This window comes from Anser cygnoides, chromosome 10 (genome assembly GCF_040182565.1).
Source record: "Anser cygnoides isolate HZ-2024a breed goose chromosome 10, Taihu_goose_T2T_genome, whole genome shotgun sequence".
NCBI classification, from domain to species: Eukaryota; Metazoa; Chordata; class Aves; order Anseriformes; family Anatidae; genus Anser; species Anser cygnoides.
This window is the reverse complement of record NC_089882.1, coordinates 20,815,827-20,843,696: the sequence shown is the minus strand read 5'-3', so window position 1 is coordinate 20,843,696 and position 27,870 is coordinate 20,815,827. Positions and strand designations below refer to the sequence as shown.

The window sequence follows — 27,870 nt, the reverse complement described above, 5'->3', positions numbered from 1 at the left end:
CAAAAAAACCACCACCCATGCTTCCATTTGTTTAAAATGGAAATCTCCTTGTGCTAGGCAGCAATTTTGCAACTTTATGGCCTTCTCTGGCTTCAGTCCTCCTGATAGTACACACCTGACTTGCTTATCAACCAAGGCTAAAAATAAATGCATTGGACTATTTTTGTTGTGGGTTTTGTGAACAGAGGATGCTTACTGTAGCAGCAGATTGGGTGCCAATATTTCACATAGAAAACCAGTCTCCTCAAAGCTCAGTCTGTTCCAAGAAGTGACCAACTCCTACAAGAATGACATAAATTAGCTTAATTATTGTAAAACAACTTTCAGCACTGTTGCAGCAAGATCAACTAAATAAGCAGAAAATCCCTTAGCCTTCTTTATATGTCAGGAACTAAGTAATTGGGGGGGGTTGATCAGTCACCCTGTTAAATCACTTTCAATGCTGATTCAAAAGGGCATGTTGCTGAAAACCACAGTTGGCATTGAGATGCTTTTCTAGATTAGATGATGGATTGTATTTTAGAACTTTTTATTGTGCAAACTGTACACAAAAGTTAGTCTTGACTTCATCATTATTTCATCGCCTATTTCAGACTTATTAAACTTGATGCAGAGGAAATGGCAGACTTCAAAAAATGTTTTTTAAACTTCCTTTCAAACTTCATGAATATAACCTAGAAAATGCATAGTCTTATACCAGGAGAACAAACAGACTTTCTGGAACACTGTATAATATTTGACAATGATTGATTGATTTAAATAAATGTTCTTTTTCTTGACTGTGTCAATTTTATCCCCATATGTTTGTAATTGTTAGGGATCTTTTCAGACTCCTTTTCTCAGAACAAGGCTAACTGGAGATGTAGCTTTTAGATTTTCCCAGTTCTTTGAGACCACTTTTTAGGCGCAGTAGAGCCTAAAGGAAGTGCTGGGTCTGTCATTGTCTGATGACGAAATTTAGTTAGTTTAGGTCTCATGATATCTTGTTTAAACATCTTGTTAAAGTATGCAGAGATTGTAATTGCTTCCTGCCAGTGGTCAAGGAAGTGATTTAAATATTAGAGAGCAGGGACAGAATATAAAGTAAGGTGTGGTGGTCTGAGCTTGTCAGAGGGTGCTGCAGTTGTGTGAACAGAGCAGAAGTGTAGATAAAAGGCCATATACAAGTGTAAACTGCCTGCAATTGGATGTTAACTCTAGTCCTCAGTGATAGCAGCAGAAGTACTCAAAATAATCAGCAGTATTCTCCAGGAACAGCTATAGAGTTGCCTGGTTCTAACTGAGACTGACTGATTCAGTGCAGACTAAAATCAAATATCCAGGTAAATTTACTCAGCATTCACAAGTCTTGCTGGCAATTTTTGACTTTGTTGACTTGCACAATTATAATTCTGTTTTCAGAAGAAACTCCTGCCAAATTAACTTTAGCTTGGGCTGCCTTAATTTCATGCAAACTCATTGCTTACAGGGAAGAAAAGAGCACAAGAAACATCCTGCTGAGTCAAACCAACAGCTATATAGTTCACTATTCAATCTCTGACTGTTGGCAGTATGAAGGATAATAAGAAAATGCTATACTATATGGTTAATTGCATTTTGATGATCATGGTACTTTGATATAATACCCAAAATATAGAGCAATGGTTTATGAGAATTTCTTGAGATGTTCTATTTTTTTCTTTGAATTTCTATAGAAAGGACAAAATTATGGATTGAGGGCTAAAATCATAGAAGAAAGGACTAATTAATCACCAGAATTACCAGGAATGTTTGCTCACACAATTAACTTTTAATTCCAAATTAGAATTTCCTGTGCTATGAGTTGTACAAACTTGCAGAAATGATCTGGTTACTTACTATGGGAGAGCTGCAGAGCTGTTGAAACAAACCTCTTTTCCTTCTACTACTGCAAAGAAAGGATATATGCTAGAATGGTATCAGTGAATTCTTTATGGCTTTTATACTATTCTGAATAAAGGCTGTCAAGTTACTCCAGTGAGAAATCTAACATCCCCCTTTTGCCTGTTCCGTGGCATTTTAAGAGAAAGTATTAACGAAGGCTCACCATCTTCCAACCGGAAAGAAAATGGAAACACATTCTTCTGAGATGCTGAGTCATTCTGACACGCTGAGCCAAAAGCTGATGCAATTCTTCTTTTATCACCGGAAGATCTCTTTGGTAATCACAGACACACCTCTGATTTCAATAGCTTTGGTAAAGGACCGTTGATTCCTCAGACCTAACCCAGTGTGTACAAATCACATTTCTGTTTTCTAGTCTCAATCTCTAAGAATAATATTTTAAAACTTGAGAGCCTGCAAAGGACAAAATTCTAAGGAAATTTCAGTCTTTTGCCATGGAATTGCAAGATGGCTTACACAAAGAGATACAGAAAGAAAGTACTTTTAAAATACAGAATATTATTCTCATGTTTTTACGTGTATCTCATTCTCAATACTAGTCAAAAGTCTTCATTGTGTGCCATTTGACACAGAATCTGTTTTGAATTGTAGCAGAAATTATTTGAGCTTTAACTGAGTGTAAATGCAAACCCTATAAAATAAGTTCTTCATAAATAAAACTGTCTTCAGTGTTTTCAATCACTTCTACAATGCCATGCATAACTTTGAATAGTATCTTTCCACTATTATTACCAAGCAATTTCTCTTTGTGACTAATTTAAAGTTAATAATGGAACAAGGACTAGCAGTTCTGTTTCATTTTTCTGTGATCAGTTTGATTAAGGAGAGACAATACTGTCCTAGGAATGTTAAGCTGTACCTGGTAACAATTGCAATAAAAATTTTTACTAACTTCTGCATCAACAGAGTAAGCCCAGTGTTCCCAAAACATTAAGCTGCCTGTAACATTAAGAATAAGTGAAATATTACAGGCATTTTCAAGACAGTTGAGAGAAACAGGAGATCAATGTATAGCTTATTTTGCTGTTAGATCTCCACTTTAAGAAATAATTGATATTCCTTCTTCCACACCCTTCTGCCATAATTATGTAAAGAATCTGGATTATGCTTCCTACTTGATTTAACTGTTTTATAATAAGTCACAAGCATACCTTGCCTACTTGATGATATTCCTTTAAGGTTGTGCCAGTCTTTCCATTATTAAATCATGTTTAGTGTTATATACTGGTTGCTTAAAAAAATTCATTTCAAGCTTGGACTTGCTATGTATTCTCAGCTAGCCATATGTGTGAGGGAGAACAAAAAGCATCAGTACCACTTAACAAGTTCACACATTATTTTTCAGTTTAACGGAAAATTTGACTTTAAAAAAGTGAAAAAAAAAACAAACACGAGGGCTTCAATTTGGTAGTGGGGAGAACAGGCATAAAAATAACGAATAACTGCATTTTGTCTATGTGGCCTGCGTGATGCTCTACGTATTCTCCCCCCTACCCCACATCATAAATCTGATTCATTTGTAGAAAATTTGCTTTTGGTTTGAACATGAAGCTGGCAACTGAAAAGGAAGACTTGTATGCAGACAGTAGGAAGGATTGTAAGTTTTATGTACAGGTCATATACATAGATAGGTCCAGCAGTCTTAGTTACTCCATTCTGCTGCTATTCTGTCTTGTTAGTTTTCCTAAAGTTCTGAATTAGATGAGAATTGAAAATACTGGTGGGTCTTTCTTTAAACTTTTTAGTTACATATATATATATATTTTCCATATCCACTAGAAACAAAGAGACTTTCCAAATCAGTATTACTGACCAGTCAGTCCAGATAACTTCTTAGTATGGAATATTATCTGTTTTGTTCAACAAGGTAGAGATTTTTAATAATCAAATTAGAGTTTCAGGAGATGAAATATGATCTCTTATGGGACACTGCATAAAGAGAGTTCCTAGCACTTGAACCTCTTCAAAGTTTTATGCGTGACATCCTGAAAGGCAAAAAGAAATGCTGATTTGAAACACATAAACCTCAAGAAAATATACTTTAACATCTGAAAGAGTGACCGTAAGGATGGTAAAGTCTCCCCTTTCTGGCTTTATCCTGAAGAACAAGGGCCCGAGTAGCTTTATGCAGCATATCTATTTCCCAGTATGCTTCTGCTAACTCTAGTAGCATATGTATTTACATCTTTCAGTCTAAAAAGTGACCTGGTCTATAGTGTTTCTTGAACATAACCATATTTTATTCTACATTTTTCAGAACAGCTAAATGAATTCAGTCTTTTCATTCATTCTGATTTTACTATCTGCTATTTGCAAAGAGAACTCAGACCACTTAACATAAGCCTCCAAATTTTTGTTTGTTTTTAACCTATTTTAGGCTTTTGCTGTAGTCAGAGAGACGTAAGCTATTAAATTCCTCCTAATACCTCTTTGGAAGGTTCATTTATGATATCTGTAAGTCTGATGTTGTGAACACCCCCTCACACCCAAGCTCTCAATTATAAATGCATCCTGTGCTAACATCTAATACTATGTGGTATTGCCAAGTGGTCTCATATCCAAATACTTACTAGGCTGGGGACTGCTTAATCTCCGAGATCAGTGAGACTTATTCTGATGTGGCTATAGGCTCTAGACAGTTAAATTTGCAGAAATCCACTGAAGGCAGTTTGCTTTTCAGAAGTCGCTGAGGGCGTAATTTGGCTTTTTGCAGTTTGAGGGTGGGCTGTTTAACGTGAACAAGTTCCAGCTTGTTCAATTATAATTTAACAATGTATTTTCCCCATACTTTCTGTGTTCCTCCCAAGAGATGCTTGCATCTCCTTGATGCATGAAAGGATACCTGTATTTAATGTACATATTAAATAAGTCTGTAAAGTAAATTCTCACATAATTTTACATTTAAAAGTACTATTTGAGGTGTGTATGTGTGTATATATATAATTGTTAGATGCATGTATAGAAATAAAACAGTCTTTGCTCTTCCCTTTTGTACCTCCTCAAGACATGTAATCTACAAAGCAGGAGAACTGCATGATAAAATGTGCCAGAGTGGAATGCATAATTATTCCAGAGGAGGGTAAGTCAGTTCAGAACTTGTACTAACATTCTTAAGGGCAGCAGGAGTCTTCTTGCCATGAAATTACATCAGCTCTGTATGGCTCAGAGTCAATGCACATGCTTTCCCTTTCTAGTAAAAAGAAAAAAAAGAGGTGTGAAAAATGCTAATGTCTTTAAAAATGTACTGTAGAACAAAGCCGAGTAGATGAATATATATTATAGTGTGGTGATCACCTCTCAGTGAACTAGAATTTAAGGGCAGAAGAGATTGATACATTGTAATTTTAAAACAATCATTTCAGTTTTTAATAGATTAAGTCATGACTTGCAAACAGAAAAAAACATCTAAATAAGAAAAAGAATGCTTCCTTGATCCCAGTTCAGAGACATTCCCATAACAGGTGGGGCAGAGGCCTTTAAATTACAGGCCTCTTCCATATACCCAAATTTGTTACAATTCCATCAAGCAATGAGAAAAGACTTCTTTACAGTAAATAGCAGTGGATGTGGCTAGCAACACCCATTTTCAAGATTGCTAAAAGATAAATAGTTGGTTGGGATTCTGTAGTAAGTGTCTGAGGTGGAATCTGTTCTATATGGAAACACTACCAGTTTCCTAGGAGTCTTAAGATGAATCATACAGCACACATTGCTAATTAATATATTTAAATTGTCACCAAGACAAACAGCCAACTAATGCAGTTCAGCACTGTTCTGATTTACTGTCATTTCTATGTAGCAATTAGGCCTGGTTCAGCTAGTGGATGGGGGCAACTAATCTCCTTTTCCCCATGAGGAGAGTGGAGGAAAGGAGATTTTCCTGCTTTTTAAGCTATAATGTCTGGCACTTATAGATGTTTGGTGGATCTACCATGCAGGACAGATCTTACATGGAGAGCAAGCTGATACGGCACCTTGGCAGTAGAATTAATCTGTAGGCTGGTTCTATTGGCAGTCTCTTAAGTAGCACGCCACATTTCACACAAAGCCAGTGGAATATGTGGTCCCAAGCGCTGCATGACTGAAAAACCACGTGGGGATAAGCATGCCTAGAGATATATTCATTCTCAGAACACTATTATTATCGCAAAGAAAGAAAAACGTGCAAAACAGCAAAGATAATAGGAGTTTGGCTTGAACTAGCCAGAACTATGGACTCAGTGATAGCAAATGTAGTCAGGATAGTAATCTGCTCTTTAAAGGGCCTATCTGTAAGATTTGCATAATCATCAGTTTGAGACTCGTACACGGTATCCCCAGTTAGAGCACACTTAGCAAGTGAGGTGTTAGTTTATGGCATTCTGCAAATACTTAGTGAAAGGATGCATTCCCTTTTTGCTAAAGCTCCTCATAACTTTAGGGGAAGAGGCACATTATGTGAGGATGCGAGATGCTCCTATTTTATTACAGTGGGTAGGAATGAGATAAATATATTATTGTATCGATATCTCCTTCTGATTAACTGAGAAGCATTTGCCCAATAGCTTCGGTTCCCACAAACAAAGCTTCAGGAGAGTTAGGTGGTAGAATTACGTGAAGTACCGATGGGTGAGGGAAAAATAGTATTAGCTTTTCCTTAGGAGTAGAACTACTGAAAGTCTGACTCCATAGACCATGTTTATTCTTTTGGTGATCATCTTCACTGTTATGCATTACAGGAAAATCAAAAACACACTTTAGGTTTTGCTACAGCCTCAAAAGGGAAGATGGCATGCTAATGAAGCACAGCTCTCATTAATTTTAGTTTCATGTGTGCAACGTACTGTCTAATGTTTCTTCATTACTTCAGTAATCCTGTAACTAATGGAAGAGATTTATCTGTATAATTTTAAGTCCCTGTACTAGATTATCTCTGGAAAAAATGCTCGTTACTCAAATATTTGTAACAGACATTTGATAAGTAGCTCCCAAATTAGAAAATGGCTAGCTGCTTGCCCGTACGCACTACTGGTTTTGTTTGTTTGTTTTTTCTTGTCTCTCATCTGGATAGAAAAAAAGTTCTTTTGTACTGCCTGTCCACATACTTTTAAAATCTACATTACCTTTTACCAAAGCTTCTCTCTTAGTTAAGAAAGTAAGTGAAGAACATGAACAGTCAGCTTTCCATCTTCTATTACTTTCTCCATCTATCTTCACAGTGTTAGGAAGCATAGAGCAGCAGCAGAAGATGAAAACAATTCAAAGACTTGCCCTTAAAAATTCAGATACTCTGCAGAGCTTATAAATCCTTATAGTAAATTTGGCTGATTGCAACTGTGAGAAGAACAGGCGTATGTGAATGAAATAGGAATGGTTAGGAGGAAGAATAAATGCTAACAAATACCACATGTGAGGAGTTAAGCTCCCAATTAATCCCTTCTCAGTCTTGTGCATTGATCTTGCATTTTACTGATTTTCTGTTGCCATCACTTGTACAGAGCAGAGATTTAGCCATAAAGCCAGGTACCTTTTCCTCTATAACACATATTCTGTACTGGGAAGCTTAGCTGTCATGTAACATAAAGTACATTATTTTTTAAATACCACATCCAACCTTGGATGTTTTGATTAATGCCACTACTAACATAAGTCAAAACTCCAGTCCCAGGAAAAACAAACACAAAAACAAACAAACAAAAAAAAAAAAAAGAGAGACTTTTTTTTTTTTTAATTGGATTTTTTTTCTAGCTCTTAGTAACATGATCTGCGGGAAAAAAACAAACAACAAACATGTCTCTTTTACTCCTGGCCTATCTTAAAGCTTAACAGGGGAAAAGTCTTTCTGTTGTTCTTCTTGGCTCATTTTAAGTTTAAAGAACTCACTTGATGCACTAGACATTATTTTATTTTTTTCTATTTTTCTTAATTTTATTTGCATTTGTTCTTAAATTAATTTTTGAGGTGCAAGAATGTAACTACAGATGGCCAAATCAATGCTTCATGAAAGTTAATATAAACTATTACCTTGAGGTGCAACATGCTTCCTTAGAAAGTGAGGAGGAATTAGAGGAAATGAGGAAAACATGATTTTGCAAATTTGGTTGCTTATTTGCAGAACTGACCATGCATTTGGAAAACTAATTTTAGCTACCTATTTTGAAATGTCTCACACAGGATTTTAAAATCATCTAGGAAGAAAAAAAATGTTTGTTTAGAAATACATGTGTAATAAAAAGCATTTCCATATTGGAGACATGTATTCTCACTCAGAACTTAATTTCATTTGTGCTGGCATTCGTGACAATTTAGATAATCTTTCTTAAACTCCTCTGAGTCATTCACTTCTAGTTATTTTTGGTATGGAAAGATAAACTCTATTAGTGATCAAATTTTGCAAATGATTGCAGCACTGGCTTGCTAGACGGCTTTGTTTAGTCAGGGGAGAAGAAAGGCAGAGCTCAGTTAAGGTGGCTCTTACTCCATACCTGAATGATTACACAGCATGAGATAGCTGAGTAGCCAGATTTAAGGGGAACCTCTGTCCCAAACACAGGCAAATAGTGCCATTTTAAATCAAACTATATATCCTGCCTGGCCTCCAACTGCCATTTTAGAATAGCCCAGGTCTCCCACAGATCCTGTATCATATCTGTATCATATCCAGCCCCTGCATGGCTATCTCAGTTACTAAATAGGCGTCATGACAGGTGGTCTGAAAAGGCACTAGGTAGCTCTGTTGGATATATCCAGCATCTTGCCCAACCTCACTGGAAGCTGTTGTTGATGGACAACTTGCTGGGATATTTATTTATAGTATTCAACCAAATACTGGCAACAACCATGTCAATGCACAGACAATATACAATGACTTTTTCAGTTTTGTAAATAGCAGTTTCATTGTATGTAATCTGTTCATTGAGACAACATTGGCTCAGCAAAGTGACTTTGTTCTTGCAGAGGAGGAAGTATACAAAGTACACGCAATATTTACAAAGTACATTAGTACTATTTGACTATTTTTTATTGGAGAGTTAGTGGTGGTTTCAAACCTAGTTTAGTCTCTTCATCCATAATTACAATCTCTTGAAATCTGCTTCAATGTTTTGAATTGGCTGCAGGCCTAATGGTCAAAAAATGACTCCATCTCAATCTTAAGACTAAGCCTGATAAATATCTCTATAGAATTCATATTATATCGATTTGTAAGTGAAAGATGAATAAAAGGATGGAGTACTGTGCATAGCGACCTATAGCATCATAATCTGTATTTCCATAGAAAAGGTGCGTATGAAGTACAGACCTCAGGTACCTAGGCTAATGTTCACAAAGCTGAACCACAGACACTCCGATTATTTCTGCGTTACCACTTATGCAAACCTAGATAGCATTGTATTGGATGACTGGGTATTTAGAGCTTGCACATGAATTTAAAGCACAATTTATTTAATGAAGTCAGACAAAACGGACAATAAATATTTGAATAGACTTTTCATAAAAACTCTTTTTCTGATGGGTATTTTGGAGATGTTCTATAGGTTGCTTAAAAATGTCTTAACCATGAAACAGTGCATAAGAAACACAAGCATGCATCAGCTTGAATGTGACACGCTTTAGCACGCTTGGAGGTATAAAGAAGTTTTGGCATTGTGGAGAGGCAATGTGTTATGTACATTGTGTGGGAGGATACACCATGCAGATTTGATTGCATCATCTTGCTCTCTTTTTTCTTTTCTTTTATTTTCTTTTCTTTCTTTTTTTTGTTCCAGATGGTAAAACAAAGACTGTAGTGAAACCCGTTTTCTCCCAGGAAGAGGTGGGAGGGAATTTTATATGAGCAAGAAACTTTGCCTCAAGTCGAAATCTGGGGCCTGGACTAATGAACTACCCATAATTCATATTGTACTAAATACTGCTGAAACTAGGCATGTACTAATCATGAACGATGCCAAACTATGCATAATTACTATGCCCGCTCTGTAGCAGTAATTAATTTGCGTTAGCAACTTTGATTAATCTTTCTAATCTAAAAGTAAAGTGCTTCTCAGACATGAAAGGCTATATAACTACTCAGGGTTGTTATTGCAGCCCAGTGAAGGGTGTTTCAATCCAGTGGGGGGCAGGAAGGGGACAAAACTAAAAACAAATCCATTTGCTTGTATGAATTTATGAATTAATATGAACTGCTAATAGTTCAGGCATACTCTTTTGCCACAGAATTCATGGTCTAAACTATAGGCTTCTGTACACAGTGCATTTTTCCAGGGGAAAAAAAAAAAGAAAAAGAGAGAGAGAGAGAGAAAGAATTGTCTTTAATTTTGTAAGGGGGCTTCTCTGAAGGCCATTACACAAATCTGGGGGTTATGTGCCAAACACAGAGACTGAGATTCCATCCTACAGAGGGCAGTGCTATGTATTTATAGTCTGTAATGTTGCGCTGCAGTCTTGACCCTAGATTCATTTTAGTCTTAACCTGGAGGAAAAGCATTATTCTGGGCAACTGCAATATTGAGTCAGTCCTCACTGTCAATCCAAAAAGCATATCAGTTGTGTTGCCTGTGATTTAGACATGCCTGCTTTTCAGGAAATATATATGCTAAGATCATCAACTTAGACCATGTTGACAGAGAGATATCAGATACTAATGTACGAACTTAATTCTGACATCACTGGAGGTGAAACTTTCCATGCTTCATTGCCAACCTCTTGGCCCAAGCCAGACTCTTCATCAAAAGGAATCCAAAACTGCTGAAAGGACGTATGCCTTCAAAGGGTTATTGTGATTTACCTATACTTCATAAACTAACACTTGTGTATGTATTAGTACAGAAAGTACAATGTCTGAGGCAAATAGATGCATTTCTACAAACCCACTACAAATTCCATAGGGTTTAAAAGTAAACTTGTGCTGCTCGCTTTCTCCCTTGAACATGCTAATATAGCAGTTATTTTCTCTTGTTTCTCCTGCTAACACTGTTTCCTAGCAAGGAATACTGCTGCATATAATTCATGATAGGCAGAATAGCATGGTTTTCATTTGGAAAGGGATAGTCTAGAGATTACTAATCAACTTCAGTTTCATTTAGATAATAAAAAAATATGCTGCTATTACCCCAAAGTCTGAGATAAATTCTGTTTTCACAAGTTATTTATAAAATACATGACTTATTAGAAAATATGTGTTTCCTAAAAGGTATATTTATGATGCCCATATAAAAGGGAATTATTTCTGATAGTCTATTTTCTCCAGTTGTGGCTTATGACCAATATTTTATAATCACAAAGGTACCCTTTTGATATCAGTTAAAATAAACAATACATACTGATGTTGAAACAAGCTTTGTCAAAGACATTTTTTAAATCAGGCTGGGACTTTACATTTATTAGAAGGTGCTCACAAAAATAAGGGTAACATCATGCATATTCTTTGCAACTAAAACCAGTTATGGTTACAATTTGGAAATAAATTTAAATAGACATGGAGATACAGTAGTACATATACACTCTACTTAGGACATTAATTTGTGTACTGATAACTGTCAGCAATACATCAGAAGTCTACAATCAGCTGATGGGAAGATTGTATAAGGAAGAAGAAACTGCTTCACCTTCTCACACTATTTATGCAGCTTGACAAGAACGTCAGTGTGAATTGCCTCCTAAATTTGGGAGGCAAGAACAAACCAAGACTATACTCCTGCAGTACAAAACATTTACGCACAAAATACACATGCATTGCAATGCATTGGAAATGGGTAAAGCAAGAAGAAACCCATAACTCAATGCTTTATTAACACAGTTCTACAAAGGAGTCTCAAATAGGATTATATAGTTCAGTCACAGTAAGGCCACAATATTACAATGGATAAGGACCACAGAATTTGGCATTCTGTGTTAGTAATAGAACTCTTCTTTCTTTACCTCTATACATGTTCCTGAATGGAATCTCAACAAAGTCCTTCTTCTGGTTTCGTGTAAGTTTAACATATTGCTTAATACAACAGTTAGCACAGGAGAGAAGGATACTGTCACAGGGAAAACAAAACTTTTGTAACATTCACGAAATTTTTAGACTATATGCTATGTGCATTTAGATGAAGCAGGCTAATCAGAAAAAAGACTAGCAAAAGATTTCCTCAAGTTTCGAATGGTTTCGGCTTTTGCTTCGTCTTCATTCACAGATGATCGGAAGAAGGATGATTCTGTGAAACTGAAGGCATTTGTCAAAGACTGCGACTTGCTGCAAGACAAAAATATAACGTTTTGTATGGTCATATTGTCTATCAAATTCCATCCACAAATAACACATATAAATTACGAGAAAAGGAAAAATGTCCATGAGATGTAGACAGTTTCCATGTGAACAAAATGGATATTCAACACAAGTAATAAAGTTAGATGTAGCATACAGAGCTGCTGCAATACAGCCCGTTCTTTTGGTAGTTTGATTCGCAAAGTAGGATAATCTTTTTGTTAGAGGATACACTGCCTTTTTACAGATCTGAAACAGGTCTAGTAAATTGGATGGCAGAAATTAGAACTTAAGGAAAAACTGGGCCTGTCTTCTTAATCCAAATCACTAGCCAACACAGGATGACGAATAATCGTGTTCCTGAAGTCTGCAAAAAAAATATATGCATACAGAAAAATCAGGTATATCAACAAGAGTTTGAAGAGTGAATCCTAAAGTCGTAATGTACTCCACTGCTGCGTTAGATATATTTCATCCTCAGTGGAAGTATAATGACACTATTCCTATTTCAAAAAATTCCCCAAATTGGGTATCATTTTGCTTGCCTGTAAGCATTTAGTCTAGTAATCCTAGTCTGTTTTTAGTGCTATTATGTAATCATGGTTTAAGTCTCTGTAAGCATGAGTAAAGTAACGTACAAGAAGGAAAATGTCTGAAGTTTAAAACTAACTCAGGTAAAATAACATTTAAAAGGTAGGCTTGAATTTAAATAGAAAACATTAATGAGTTATAATCTTTTTATGAAGACGTCCATGCATTAGTAAAACTAGTTAACTGATTTCATTTTTATCTCAGTACAATAATAGGATTTCAGTTTTGGCTACAGTAAAACTGAAACACTTTCCTTATTCAGGTTGTTTTATACTCTCCATGGCTTGCAACTTCTCTGCCTCTGAACTAATAATGTACAGCAAACAGTGCTACAGGCGTTTTAGGTTTTTCATAAATTATAGTTGTGTTAATGAGAATAGACTGATAAATGTTTGTTTGTACTCACTGAAAGAGGGAGGGTGGGAAGCAGCACTTGACTTGATTAGTAACACAATAAGTAGCCTAATTAAATATTTATTCACAGATTAATAACAAGTACATACAGGTTAGGCAACAGCATGTGGGTGAATACAAAGCATGCACATGCAAATAGAGTTAATCCTACAGGCAGGAGATTTGAGTCTTGGAGTGGACCTAAAACTGCTTCTTGAAAGTTAGAAAAGCTCCTCTTAATATGGTTTGCATTTTAAAATCTGTAATCTCTTCTTTTTTTTTTTTTGTTTTGTTTTGTTTTGTTTTAAATAGAAACTATTCTCTTCTACTCAAGGAAGAGAAAAATGAATCTCCATTTGAATAATTGACTTAAGGAAAGGGAGAAAGTTGGGAAAATGTATATGGTACAGTTCTTCCATCCTGTTTTTCACCATTTTTCTTAAATGTCAGAAATGCACAAGTTAAGTTTTAAACTAGTTTAGAGTCTTCCACCTTGCTTAAGAAAATTGACCTCCCTATTCTTTAGGTATACTTAAGTAGTGGATGAATTAATCCAAGTTTAATGATTATGAAACTAAAGAAATACATTGTCCTAGGAAAGCAAGGAAAATCTTTTCTTCATTAGCAACTATACTTGATCTTTTTTGACTATTGTCATCTTTGCATCTTGTCACCTAACAAGTCTGTTCCACTGACTTGTGCTCAGGCGAGGACTCGGAATTGGTTCACACTAGCATTAGCAAATGAGTGGGTAGAAAAGGGGGATCTGCATTACTGGATAAAACAACAACTACGTGCAAGTATTTTTACTTATCAAAATAAACAATGCATCTTCGACTTTACTGGAAGTAGTGTGTGTCAGGATCACTATGCTGAAAACCAGCAAATCATTGCTAACACCTTCTCCATGTTTTCTGCTTACTGGGTTAAAGCTGCGAGAGGATATGTAGCTACACATCCTTCTCACATTCTGTGCTGCAGCATGCGGCTGCCCAGATAGAGCACCACCGGCGTGCTGTGCCCAGCGGAACCTTCCAGCAGTGAGGTAACGGCAGGCAGCTGTCTGTGCGAGTCCTGCCTCTCCTTCGGAGAGGGCCTGCCTGAGTTACTGCTGTACAGTCAGTAGCAATGTATAACCATGACCAGAGTGTGACTGTAAGAAACACGGCTTGGCAGCGTGTTCATTTGCATTGTTTCTGAGATAGGCCTTTTGAAACTGGAATCTGTTCCTTGAGTGACTGTGAGGTTAAAAGTTGAAACAGATAAGACTTCCTCTTTTCTGTGCAAGCTTACAGCACACCCAGATCATGAGTCAGTGACATAAAACGAAAAAAAAAAAGAGAAAGATGAAGAGTTTTTACATCAGACCTAGTTGGGGCAGAAATTGTACAAATAATATATGAAATTTTGTGTAGCAGAAGATATAACTACTACTACTCTCTTCCTAATGATAAACAGATAATAAGCTTTCTGAAACTTTTAAACATCATTCTAGACTTGGGAACATACGTATATCCTTTCATGAATGTTAGACCAGCTCCCAGGTTACAGCTGCAACGACAAATCTAAGCGTATCATGAGGAGACAAGAAAACTGATAAAGCAAATCTTACTTAAGTTGGGGATGAGACTGAGGCTTCTGCTGTGGCGCAGGCTGTGGCTGTGGCGCAGGCTGTGGCGGTGGCGCGGGCTGTGGCTGCGGCGCAGGCTGTGGCTCTGCTTCCTTTGCTAATCGGGTGCTGGAGGGACCTTGAGCCTGGGCACGCGGTTGCTGGGTTGTAGGTCCAGGCGGACGCTGTGGCTGGGAAGCTGAGGGCTTTGCTGCCTGCCCAGGGGGGTACATGCGCTGTGGCTGCAATGGCTCCTGGCTTTGTGATTGCATTCCTTGGGGTTGCACTGGGCCCCCTAGGTTCAGTACAAGAAAAACTTCATAATGTTATAGTATCAAAGAGCTCTTATTAGATTCATATCCAACACTTTAAAATAATCCTTGAATGTGATTAATTTTACTTTTGAGGCAAAATTCTACTGATGTGGACTGCAGCTTAATGTAGTCAATACTACTAATCACAGCTGGTACATTAGTAACTTGCTTGGAGCCATCTGATTCATCCATAAAAATGCTAAGCCCCAAATTTATCCTAGCAGTAACTCCACTGACTTCAAATTAGATTAGTGGAATTACACCCGGTATAATTTTGGCCCAGCTAAAGGAGAGGCTGTGAGAGAATTGAATATACCAATAATATCTAATTCAGCAATACAGCTACTATTTTCTGTGTAGTTACTACAATTTTGTTCCTCCAAAGTTGAGAAGTTATTTTTGTAATAGTCCTCTTAGATTCATTCTTACAGCAACAAAACAGCTTCATATTGAAAACTTTCTGGCTAATTTAAAGTCTTTTGATAACTTATTTAACTTCTTGGTGAAATACATCAAGAACATTACAAGAAACAAAAGAAAGTCATTATTAATTCTTTACCAAGGAGATCTTCCCACTGTGAAGGAATTACAGTGAAAAAATATGGTAGCAAGTGTGGAACTACCATGTGTAGTAGAGACTTGATTGTGAAATCCATGGCTGAAAGATGCTACATCATCACTGAGGGTTTTTTTTTTTCCTCTTTCTGACTGAAATAGTGCTGTGTCAGATATCAGTGGCCATGCTGCTCTTATCTCACATCAGATGTCCGAATGTGGTTTCCTTGGATGATATTTGTTAAAACAATCTTTATTCTTGCATGTGACAAAGCACACAGGACATCTGAGTTAAGGGGAGGAAGGGACAGGATGAAATTCTGAGAGATTAGTTTGTATAATGCTTCAGTAAGGAAATGAGCTTTGCTGAACAGTAAATATTATACAAGGCAACTGATCTAGATGTTCTGAATATTTGGGAATTTTTAGTCTTACACAGATATTCAGTGCAAGTAAAAGACTTGCGTGGGTCTCTAAAAGAAAATGTTCATATCTGGAAGGACTATTGCAATATATATATATATTTTAATTGTTATTATAGATACTTTTCCACTTACTCTAAGAGATTCCAGCGTATGTGTCTGAGAACAGCACGTACTAATGCTTTAAGAAGTTTTAATACAGTTGTAGCAGTGTGTTGTGGTGCAGAAAGATAAATAGCACGTACTGTATGTTAAGGAATGTGCCTTCATCGTTTATTAATTTTAACCACTTTTGTAGGAAATATTTGAAGGTGATAACATGGTCTTGCAACATCTTAATAAGGATCATTTGCTTATTAGTCTCCCTTCACTCAATACTGAAAAACAGAAAGGCTTCTTTTCCCCCACTTGTATATACAGGCTTGAATGCCAGAAACTTTACACTGAAGACAGATATAACTTTCTTTTATTGCACATTAAGCTGTACAAGATATTTCACATAAAAGATATACTGCTGTCACACTTCCAGCATTTGCTCACTTTCTTGCAGCTGGGTTGTACAAAAGGCAACAATCATGAAAGAAACTTTTACCAAAAATAACTCAACAAAACTGAACATTAAGCCTACACTGTAAAACATCTGTTCCCTGTTACCCACAATATTGCACCTAAGCATGCTTACATGCAGAGAGACATTTTGGCTTGCTTCTTGTCTGTGGTATGTAGCAATAGTGTGTGCCCTTGTAAATCCTTTACAGTCAACAAGCTGAAATCCTGTCTGAAACACCCATCTCTTCTTTGCACACACAGCTCACAAATGTCGTGTGAAAAGCACTTGTGAATACTTGTACTACTACATGCAAAAAATACCAACTGCTTTAAATAAAATCAGTCATCAGATTCATTTCTTCACCCCAGGGCAGTATTGTTTATTCACTTTTATGGTATCTGGAGGTAAGGATTTGTGAACCTGATTCTAAGTGGAACTTCCTTAATACAGAACAAAATATCCAATGCCATCATTGGAATGATTACTGACCCAGACAAATGCTGATCACTAAAGCAAAATATTCATGTAAGTTACTGATAGGTAGTAAACAGTAGCACTTACCACAAACATTTAAATAGCTAATAATGCATACCTTAATTCTCATCTTACCAGCCAGCTTGTACAAAGAAAAGAAATGCTAAGAACGATGATTCTCACTGATAATTTTTTTTCCCAATGTTTGTAGGGAAAACAGAAGTAGAACATAAAGCTGTTTTCCCTTTAAACAAAACTGTTTGCACTAAACTAATGGCCACTACTCATCTTTGTACATATTCTAAATTCAAATTATAGTTTTGTGGCTCACTCGCGACTAAGTTTTATGGTATGCTAGCATTGTGTAGCTTGTGACTGTAGGCTAGATTTCTCACAACAGATTAACTGCCCACCTGTACATTTCTTGTAATATTACACTATAAATTGCTTATGCAAAAATCATAAATAATCTTCCTATAGAAAATATAGCAGTTGTCAGGCATCTCAAGTCTTTTTGCACATTTGATTTTAAGCAATTGTTATAAACCCTATTTATGTGGATAATGCTGGGACTGAATTTTCTTTATAGCTATCTTGATATTTCTAGGTTTAAAATCATAGACCTGAGTTAGTAAAGAAAACCACCAACATTGCATTCCAATCAAAGGGCAAGATCTCTAGATGGTTAAAGGTACCTTGGTCTACCATCTCCCAACATCTCAGTATTTGGAAAAAAATGAGCTCTTACAGGAAGTTTAACAGTCCTTGAGGTACTTCTCACCAAATAACCTGGGCTTTAACTCTTAGGTGAGTATAAGATTTTGAAAGTATTTGCATTACTGTTTTATTTAAAAATCTCCATAGATACTACTAATTCGGAATGACAACAAAAGGAACTACTTAATTGAAATAAGATACATTAAATACTCACACTTTCGCTGAGATATTGCACATAGGTGGCCCATTTACATAGCTTTGTAGCTAATAATTTAATGCAGAAATACTAAAAATATGAACACCAGTATGTAAAATAGAAGATATTTTAAATATTCCTTGGGAAGAACTGTATCATACTTATCGAGTCTCTGAAATATTAGACTTCCACTTCCTTATAAATAAAACTCGAATGTTAACAAACTTTATAAAATTATAAATAGAAAGCCTCACCAGCAAATTCTAATCTAGGCTTTAAAAAATATATCTGGATCACCTATCTAATACTCATGCACGCACACACACACAAAAATAAAGGCAATGAGTATACTGTGCACACACTCACAGAGTAAGCAAAAGTATTTATATTTGAACCTCGGTGGTATTTTACTGAACGATATATAATACTCAAAAAATACTGTCTAACCATCCATACAGTTGCACTGGGCTCTAAAGAGGCACATTCTTTGTACACTGTTGACAACAGCCCTGAAATCACAAATTTTACAGAGAAAGGTAGGTAAGCATTACACGCACAGACATGAACAAGTAAACAACCAGACGGTATAGTTGACACTGCATAGAAAAAACACAGTCCAGGTCAGCATTGAACAATGCAAAATTGAACAAAACTGGTATGTTTGCTTTTAAGATTGTGTTTTTGTTTCTTTTTTTTTTTTAATAATTTTTAATTTTTTTTTTTTTAATAATTTTTGCTTTTAGTCTCAATTATCTAAGTAGCCTGGACTTGTTTTGGTCCTACTGCAACGCCATTACAGTCGAGAATGTACTGTAAACAACCTTGAGGTGGTGGTCGCTGAGGTGGAATTTTGTTTGGCTCTGGCTCCTTTAGTGATCCACTCTGGAAAATATATTTGAAAACAGAAGAGAAAAAAATTAGAGTAGCTTAGTTCCAATTTTCCACTAATTTGTCCTTATTTTCATTAGAAATCTCTTTAATGTTTGGGGGCTGAACATATAATTTTAATTTATTCCAGATAACATTTTCTAATTTAGTTGCTGCCTGCCATGACATATGAATCTTGGACTAATTCAAAGCTGAATTCTGAAAAAAAATAGAAATGTTTTCCCTTCGCAGCATGTGATCATGATGTAAGGATTGCCTTCTCAAATCTTACCGCTATTTGTGTATGGTCTTTCTCCTTCAGATCTTAGCACCTTGAAACACTTTTTTATATCTCATCACTTCTGCTTTCTTTTTTAGGATAGACTGAATAGAAAGGGGACTTCAACAGATATCTTTGTGTAATTCAAGAAATAATTTATTTTTAATTACATTTGTTTGTTTCTGGAAGTGGTAGCACAGCAGTGCTAGTTTCGTTTTGATTCTCCAACTGTAAATGGGAAGAAAGATGGACTACTCTAGGTTAGCTGTTTCGCTAAGCAAAATTAAAGAAGGAAGCAAAAACCACAGACAAATAATGAAAATAATTAAAATTACTTCATGCTACTCCATCTGACATGTTATTAGAAACACATGTAATACTTAACTTTTCAAAACAGGAGATTTATTTGGCAGTATCATTTTCAAATGTATACTTGTCCAGAGGAAAAGATGGGCCTGAACCAAAAGCTTGGAGCAGAACACCCTCTGGGAACATTAGGATTTGAATCCAAGCTTTGTCTTGGGCCCATCTCTAATATTTTTTAAAAAATGAAACATGTTAAATCATGGGATGTAATAGCTTAGATTTTTTTTTTAAGGATTCAGAGATTAAATTGCCATCTGTTGAGGGAAAAACCCAGAATGTATTAAATAATAAATGTAAAATTAATTAAGCATGCTTTTTGTAAAACTTACTGGTTTTTTTATTATTTTCTAATAGATTTGTATTTGATCTCAGAACCATAGAAATAAATCTTACTCATAGTGATGCAAATTTCAGCACAGCAATCTAGAAATTATACTTTCTAAATGTTACAAGACAACAACACTCTATTGTATGCAGCTGTTCCAAATTGCTTTGTCTGTTTAGATACATAAATAAAAGGAAACAGGACAGGTCCAAAACTCTAATTATTCAGAGTTACCACACTTCAGAAGACCAAATGAAGGGTAAAAATTATACATACAAAATGAATGAGACAAAATCTGATTCTCATATTAACTGATCCAGTTACATAGCTCTTGGTAACCATCAATGTAAGGATGAGGATACGTAAAAAGAGAATTTCATAAAGAAAGGCACTGCCAGCAGATAATCTGAAATGTTTTAGTGTGGGGTAAAGTCTTTGTTTTATTTGTCTCCTTTCTCTAAATTTCTGAACCATGTATAAAAGTTCACTTTTTATCCAATGCATTTTTCAGTGACACCTTAAGTATTTGTGATACCTGCTCTGTATGATGCACTGGAGCTCATTTAAACAATACATATACATCAGTTACACCAGTAACTCCCTGGATACTGGGGAAATTAGCACAGAGAGTGGAAACCTTGAAAAGCTGCCCTAGAGGAGCTAACTCCTTTCATATTCTAGTACTATTGTTCAGATGCACCTGGCACCTTCCCCTACACACCTTAGGGCATTTGGGTGTTCTCTATCACAGACAGCTTCTGTTTCCTTTGGTGTTGAAGTATGACACATGGAGTGTGTCCTTAAAGTGAAAATGTGAGTACTGGGGCTTAAGGACTTCCGAAAGACTCCTTCTGGAGGACTGAACCAATCATGTGACTTTTGTTACAAAGCACGTGTAGTATTTTATAAAGAACATTATTACTATTACCCTGTGATAGACTTTCTAGCCTCATAGAGGTCCATAAAACAATCTGAATAGCTCTGTGCAGTGGCAGACAAAGACTAGAGAGGATATGAATGTGGCTATTTTTCTACTAAAACAAAAGTAAAAGATTATATAGGTAAAACTCATATTTTATTTAGGAACTGAGAACAAAGGCTAGTGATTAAAACTCACACCTACTTGAATGTTAAAACAACATCTGTAGGGCCCCTGTCTCCTCTGTGCCTTGAGGCTGAAGCAAGTCTACCATTTGTTCTTGCACCAGAATGGTCTCAGCTTTTATCACACACACCACTTAACTGACTTGACAACATCAGTATTTATGCAATCTGCATATCTCTCCATCTTACCATGAAATTATTTTATCCTAAATTAGGCTTTCAATAAACCTTACAGAAGCTTGCTAATCCTTACCTCAACTGTTCTGAAAGCTCAGAGCTTTTGTGCATTTTCTGTTGAAGATGTATTTCCCCCACTCTAGTCATTGACTGCAGCTGTCCTGATTTTACCACCCACACATCCTTTTTTCACCAGATATCACCTGGTGCTTCCAGGAACCTCACCCACACTCCAGGCCAATCACATGGGTATATTACTTTTGCTAATTAGCCAACCCACCCAGGCTGACCCAAAAAGACTAATTAGCACTACATTCCTAATTGAGAAATCTTACTCATGGTTTTTCAATGGTCTTTAGTAATCCAGTCCTTTTCAAGAGTGTTTTTTTTTTTCTTTTCTTTCCTTTTTTTTTTTTTTTCCAGACAGTCAGAAACCTTGATACTTGATATTAAGTACAGGCTTTGAACCAGAGTCTTGTTTGCTGTCCTGAGCCAAGGCCTTTAATAAAATCCAGACTTCTTCTAAAACACCAGTTGTTGGCAAATTGACTACAGAGTGTTACTTCTCACCTCTCCAAGGTGGTGTGCCAATGTAATTGTAAGAGCTGCTAACTCCTCATAGGCAACACAATCTCTCTGAACACAGATGCTGGACTAGACCTGTCCTGCAGATGTTTTCACCTCTCCTGTTATTTTTTTTCCTTTGTTGCCCAGCCTAGAAGCTCACCCTCCTACCAGTTTCTTTTAGTACGAACATGTTTTCCTGCACTGCAGTTCTGATCTACAAACTTGCTTACTGCTTAATTCAAACCTTACAGGAATCAAGATTAGAATGCAGAATATGCCATGGAAAATAGCCCTGGACAGATTCTTATTTGGATGCTCAGGGCTTAGTAGTTAGTAGTACAGTATGGTACAGTAATTCGTAGTACAGAAACTAAACTACAGTTTTCAGTATGGTTTGGGACTACCTAAGTGAGGTGTGGTAACTGCTGGGGTAAGGAGCCCTTTTGGTTTTCATTTTATGGAGTACAGCTTTCACATCACATCCAAATTCCCAAAAAAAGACAGGATTGCTGATGTTGATAGTAACATTATCTACAGCTGCTTATAGAATCTCTACTCTTCAAAGGGGATTTATTGTTTACATAACTATTACAAAAAATACAGCTTTATTTGTGGAAGCCTCTAAGCCACATGAATACTACAAATACGCTGTAGTGATTTCTCAGCTCTGCATATAACAATGCTTTGGTTGTATAGTGGTGTTTAGAATATTGGCTAAATTAATTATATCCAGAGCAGAAACCCAGCTACTTATCTAGAAGATAAATGTCTGTAGGTGTCTCTGTAGCACTTCCTTCCTTTCAACACTCACCTGAAATGGTCTCCTTAGAATTTTTGGGGGTAGAACTGCAGAAAAAGACTGTTTTTCCAAGCGTGATGTATTAAAATTTGATCAATGGTACTACTTTTTTTATGTCTTTTATATTTATATAAATGCAGATTGGATTCATATATATTTGAATTTCGAATAATCTGAAGAATGCTGAAATGGGTGGGAGCAAAAGCAGCAACTTGTAAGGGAAATAGCCCTTGGGCATGAGAGATGCTAAACTGAGTCCCATCAAGAATTGATATTGATTTGGCTGAGTTTGAAGATTTTGTGAACTATAGTTGGAGCATATATAGTTGTTTTGGGGTTTCATTTGGTTTTCTTTGTAATGCAATACTAGAAGCTTTTCTAAGATATTTCAATATTTGAAGGGAAAGCCATATTTTTCAGGTCAGGAAATAGAGGGATCAATTGAGAATTGCCAAAATGTACGCTGAGTTTGATCTCATAGAGGAAACAAGAATAAAAGTAAAACAAAGCAGGAGTACTAAGAAGAAGCGTTACTGCAAAGCAGAGAGGTAATTTAGGTCATTTAAGCAGGGTGTCAATAGTAAATGAATGCTTGAAAAGTGACAGAGAACTAGACACTCTGTCCTCACAAGAGAGGAACATCACCCCTGTTCAAGGGGATGAATATAAACTTACCAGATAAAGGAAGAGTCCGTACCTACAACATTTGAAAAATTGTGTCTTGCTTAGTTTAGCAAAATAGAGGCTTGAAGGCAGTACGGTTGCTTTTTGCAAATATGTTGTAGCGGTAAAGAAGTGGAAACAAGCTAGACTAAAGCATAATGTGAACCAATAAAACTGGGCTGGAAATAAGCACATAGCGTGTTTCTAAGCAAAGCAATGAGATGTTGAAGCGACATTATGATATGGAGAATCCAAAAATAAGAAACTCCTTAGTGCCTAACTGTTCACTGTTTCATACCTTCAGTGTGCAGTGAGCACGGCAGGGATTCTCACCAGTTGCTGGTACAGACCTCATACTGTACAGGGTGAATCTGGCATAGGTGACTTATAAATGCTTCCTTGTGTTGCTAGTGGTGCTGAACAGGACTACAAAGTTTTTGCTGTTTATTCCCTGTGGACTGAGATGGGCAGTGAAACAGGCCTACTTACAGTGATGATGGAGAGATGCCTTAAGGCTCACCTTAAAAAGAAGCCACTTTCACATTGTCTAGTACAAAGTGACCACCTATAGGAGAGTTGGCTCCTGCTTTGTACATTTTTTTGGAATATCAGTGTCCAGTGTTGCCCTTCTCCACTAAGGAACTCTATATGGAAAAGATACTCAGCAAAACTCATGCCAGTCTAGAATTTCTTCATGTTGAAGTTGTGATAAAGAATGGAAAAATGTAGACCAGCTTTTGTTGTTGCTCAACCAGCTTTCCAAACTACCTTTACAAAACCTGTAAAATCTTCCTCTGAATGGAAAGGGAAGTGACTGCTAAGAGGAGAAAACAAGCTATACAGCTTAATTTTACTTGGATTAATATTTACAATATGCACTGAAAAAGTTTTTTGTAAGCATAAAAAATTATTCTAACATATTTTTTATACTAAGTGCTTTCTATTGTTAGATAACTAATTAATTTCTACAGAAGAGTTTTCTTCTTGAATATTTTTACACAGTCTTAAGAATGAGTATCATATTATGAACTCACTGCTGTTAAAGGGCAGTATTTTCTGCCTCCAGTATTTTCCTTGAGACACTGAAACAGGTAACCTCTCATTGTCCATGCCAGTCTTATTTTCTATTGTTTTGCTGGGAAAAAAATAAAGAATAAAATCCTACCAACTACCAAAAAAGATAATGTTTCTAGAGAAAAATTAGGATGTCAATTTATCAGGAAAAAAGAGTTTCTGAAGATGTAGCAGCATTTGTAGAAGCTAAATGGTCCCCTCCTAGAAGCAGTCAGTATTTCTAATGGACAAGGATGCAATCTGATATTATTGCAACTCTTGCTTAATGAAGCCAGATTTCAACTTCTGTTTTTGAAAAGGGAACACTGAAAGTATTAAGTTGCACAGCAGCTTTCAGGCAGTTCTTCCCAGTAGAAAAATTGCTCCCCACAGACAAGGTAGGAATGTGGGCTATGTGATAGGAGAGAGCTCCCCCTGTGTGCTAAAGCAGCTGAGACTGAAATGCATGTGTGCACATTTGTACCAGAGAAAGAGAGCTGTGAGATAGGTGGCCAGGCAAATGAAAAAGGTACAACATATCTAGAAGACTGTCCAGTTACAGGAAAGTTTAACTTCCCTTCTCAGTGTACACAGACACCTCTGGATACATAGGTACTGCTCGGGGCTTGATAGTGTCAGAATGCTATGTTGTTTGAAATTGTAAGGAAGGTTTTGACCCTGGGACCCAGAAACTTTGACCTTGTTTGATGCTATGCTGTATCTGCTCCTCCAGTCTTTAAACAAAACCAAAACCAAAACCAGATTTTTTATTTTTGTGACAAGTGATCCTTGCATGAACAGGAAGAGATTAAGATCTGCAGAACTTCATCTGGAGCTCCAAAGATCCATCATTGCTGGATCCATTCAGAACTAAAGTTTGTGCTTCGAAACGGAGTCTGAGAAAAGATGGAGCTAACTCAGGTCCAGTGTTATAACCCACGGTATATTTTAATATGATTGTAGCAGTGTTACAGAACAGTGGAGCAGGAAGTGGCTTGGGAAAGAAGTAGTCACAGAGTTAAAAACTTGAGCTCTACCCGAAATAAAAGCAAAGTTCAGAACCTGAACAGAACATAAGACTTGTCTGTCAGCGGTTGCATGTGCTTCTTTTCTTGCTTCTCCTGGTACAGCACAAGTACACAGCCACAAGGATGAAGCATCGGTAGTGGTTGGTCTGAACTCTGAAAATGTTCCTGAGTCTCTCCTAGGAGCAGGGAGACACTGGGGAATGATCTATGGGCAGCTGAGGACAAACCTGCTCTACTGGCAACTATCCAGATGGAGCACTGATCAGACACTAGATTAGTGCCTGAAGTGGTGGGGGGAAAAGGAGGATGCTTGTGTTTTCTTATGGACAAGTCAAGAATATTTGAAAATGAGCTGCTCTGTTTTGGATTTTCCATGATTTGTCTTTGTGCTTATCCTTGTTTAAAAATCACAGTGCTTACTTAGCACATGGTCCTTATTCAAATAAACTGTGGTGATGACTGCTGGGGAGATGGACAGAATCCTTGCAAGTTAAACACAAAGTAAAACCAAATGGCTTTGCTTAACACGTTATGATTTAAAGATCAGAGAAACCAAATTAAAAAAGTCAAATGGAGACAGAGAATGATAACAAAAAAGTAAAAGACAAACACCCACCACAGTGGGGAAAAGAAAAGAGACCAAGGAAAACCTCCTCCCCAAAAAGTGTATTTCTATTTCGTCCAGGTTAGATAAACAAAATCAGATAGTAAAAATAGATGAACAATATGATAAAATAAAAAATCAAAAGGATTTTATATGATAGTAATTATAGCACTAAGACCAAACAATGAGAGATTAACTTACACTGTCTGTATTTATGTGGCAGCTGTTGCCTGTTCCATAGTGACCGGATCAATGTTTTCCTTGTTCTTATTTTGAAAAGACTACATTTTGCTCTATAATGGAATGAGGATATTTGTTTTTGAAGTCTCCAAAAAATGTCTGTGGGAAAAGAAAGCTGTTCCTCACAGAAGTCTATTAAGAACATATACACTACTCTGTAGTGGTAGGCTCATGATTACTTAAGAATTAAATGTTTAAATTATCCTTGAGGGTAGACACCATCGAGTTTCAGAATTCTCAGAGAGAGTGTCTGCTTCTGCCAACACAATTGGTAGATTGGTAGATGATCAGAAAATCATCAGGCAGAAGATGATCAAAAAGTTAACAAAAGCATTTCGTTGCATAGTGAAGACAAAAAGAGAGGTTTTTTTTTTTAACAGTATTGTTACTATTATTAAAATAAGCTGGAAAAAGTATTAACTTGTAATCCTTGTTATGTTTTTCAGTTTTAGCTATCATTTTGTTGTCTTCCCTACTATAAAAATGATTAGCACTAAGGCTACTGCCTTATACCCTACAGACAATTTAAGTTATCCTGATCATCCTGGACCTGATGCTTGATTCTGTCAGGTTGCCAGTGGGACTTTTTCTTTTTTTTTTCTCTTCTAATGAGTATTTTTGTGAGCAACTCTTTCTGTTATCAAGCTTTGTTCAGCTTATCTGCAGGAGTCATGTATTCTTCCAGGTACTCTGCTGGCAATAAAAATTCAATATAGAGTAGTCAGAATAAAAAAAGGAAAAAAAAATCAGGCAACATATTGAAAACTTCAATTTTATTTGTACAAATTTCTGTTGATGTTAGCAGATCCTAAATCCTAAATCTTTAATATATGCCCCTTAGTATGTTTTCTCTTATTATCTAAATGTTACCAGAGCCTTTGAAAAAGGGCATTGTAAAGGCACACTTGTTTAGTTGTGGCACACTATTTCAAAACAAACTAGGAAAGTTAAGCGCTTACTAGTGTTTTGTTTTAATTATTTTCATTTAATTGATACATTCCCAGCTAACCACCAAAAACATTTATGTAGACATCACTAGCAAATATCCAGCGAGCTATTTACCTGTTCCTGCTCTTCAGAGGCAAGACTAAATAAGCAAAAGAACTGAGCAAAATATACTTACCTCCTTAGTAATTGCTCCACCTACTGGTACGGGATCCTAATAGCCATTTTAAAATAGGTTATCTTAAATTTTAGAACCAATTTTTTAGTAAAAATCTCTTCTCAACATCTGTATGTTGTGCTCCACTACTTTTTAACTGTTGTCAATATTAAAAATCTTAGGATTTATTTTCCTGCATGAACTTTGTTTTTAATATTACACTACATGAATATCAAGTTCAAATGCTTAAAATAAATCAATCTTTGTGTAATGAAATAGTGGCTGCTTTAAATACCTCATCCAGGACTCTTAAAAACATCCTCAATCCAGCAGTTAAGTCTGAATCTCCACCTCTGTTGTGATCTCTATCACTTCTATGAAGAACGTAGGATCTGCCTCAAATAGATGTCAAATTGAAAGATGCACAAAATATCCTTGGTGTAGTAAAATATACGCTACCATTATATACTTGTGATAATTAAACTTGACTGGTGTAAATTTAACTGGAGTGAAGTGTACCTCCACTGTGCCTTTTACCAGGAAGGGGTGAGCTCAAGCTCCATTATATTTCTGTTTTCTTCTGCTTTTCTTAATTCCATATATTTAGGATCTAAAATGGTAACAACTGTTTTTCGTGTATTTTCAAAAAGATAAAATAACTAAAAGGTTTAAAAAATCTTTGATTAAAATAAACTTGTTCCAAATATACATGACTAAGTATTG

The 27,870-nt window shown here is 36.2% G+C and overlaps 1 protein-coding gene and 1 long non-coding RNA gene across 3 annotated transcripts in view; one reads left to right on the top strand and one right to left on the bottom strand.

Annotated features, from left to right (window-relative positions):
* LOC106040070 (uncharacterized) overlaps positions 1-27,870 on the top strand; it is an 84,671-nt gene that overhangs the window by 19,303 nt on the left and 37,498 nt on the right. The window lies entirely within an intron of this gene.
* Positions 10,248-27,870, bottom strand: part of SYN2 (synapsin II) — a 177,907-nt gene continuing 160,284 nt past the window's right edge. For both annotated transcript variants that reach the window (XM_048046137.2, XM_067003360.1), the window contains exons 11-13: positions 18,794-18,854; positions 14,748-15,039; positions 10,248-12,139 (exon numbers count right to left, since the gene is read on the bottom strand). In XM_048046137.2, coding sequence (XP_047902094.1) covers positions 12,004-12,139; positions 14,748-15,039; positions 18,794-18,854 — 489 coding nt within the window. In that variant the 3' untranslated portion in view covers positions 10,248-12,003. The remainder of the gene's footprint in view (positions 12,140-14,747; positions 15,040-18,793; positions 18,855-27,870) is intronic.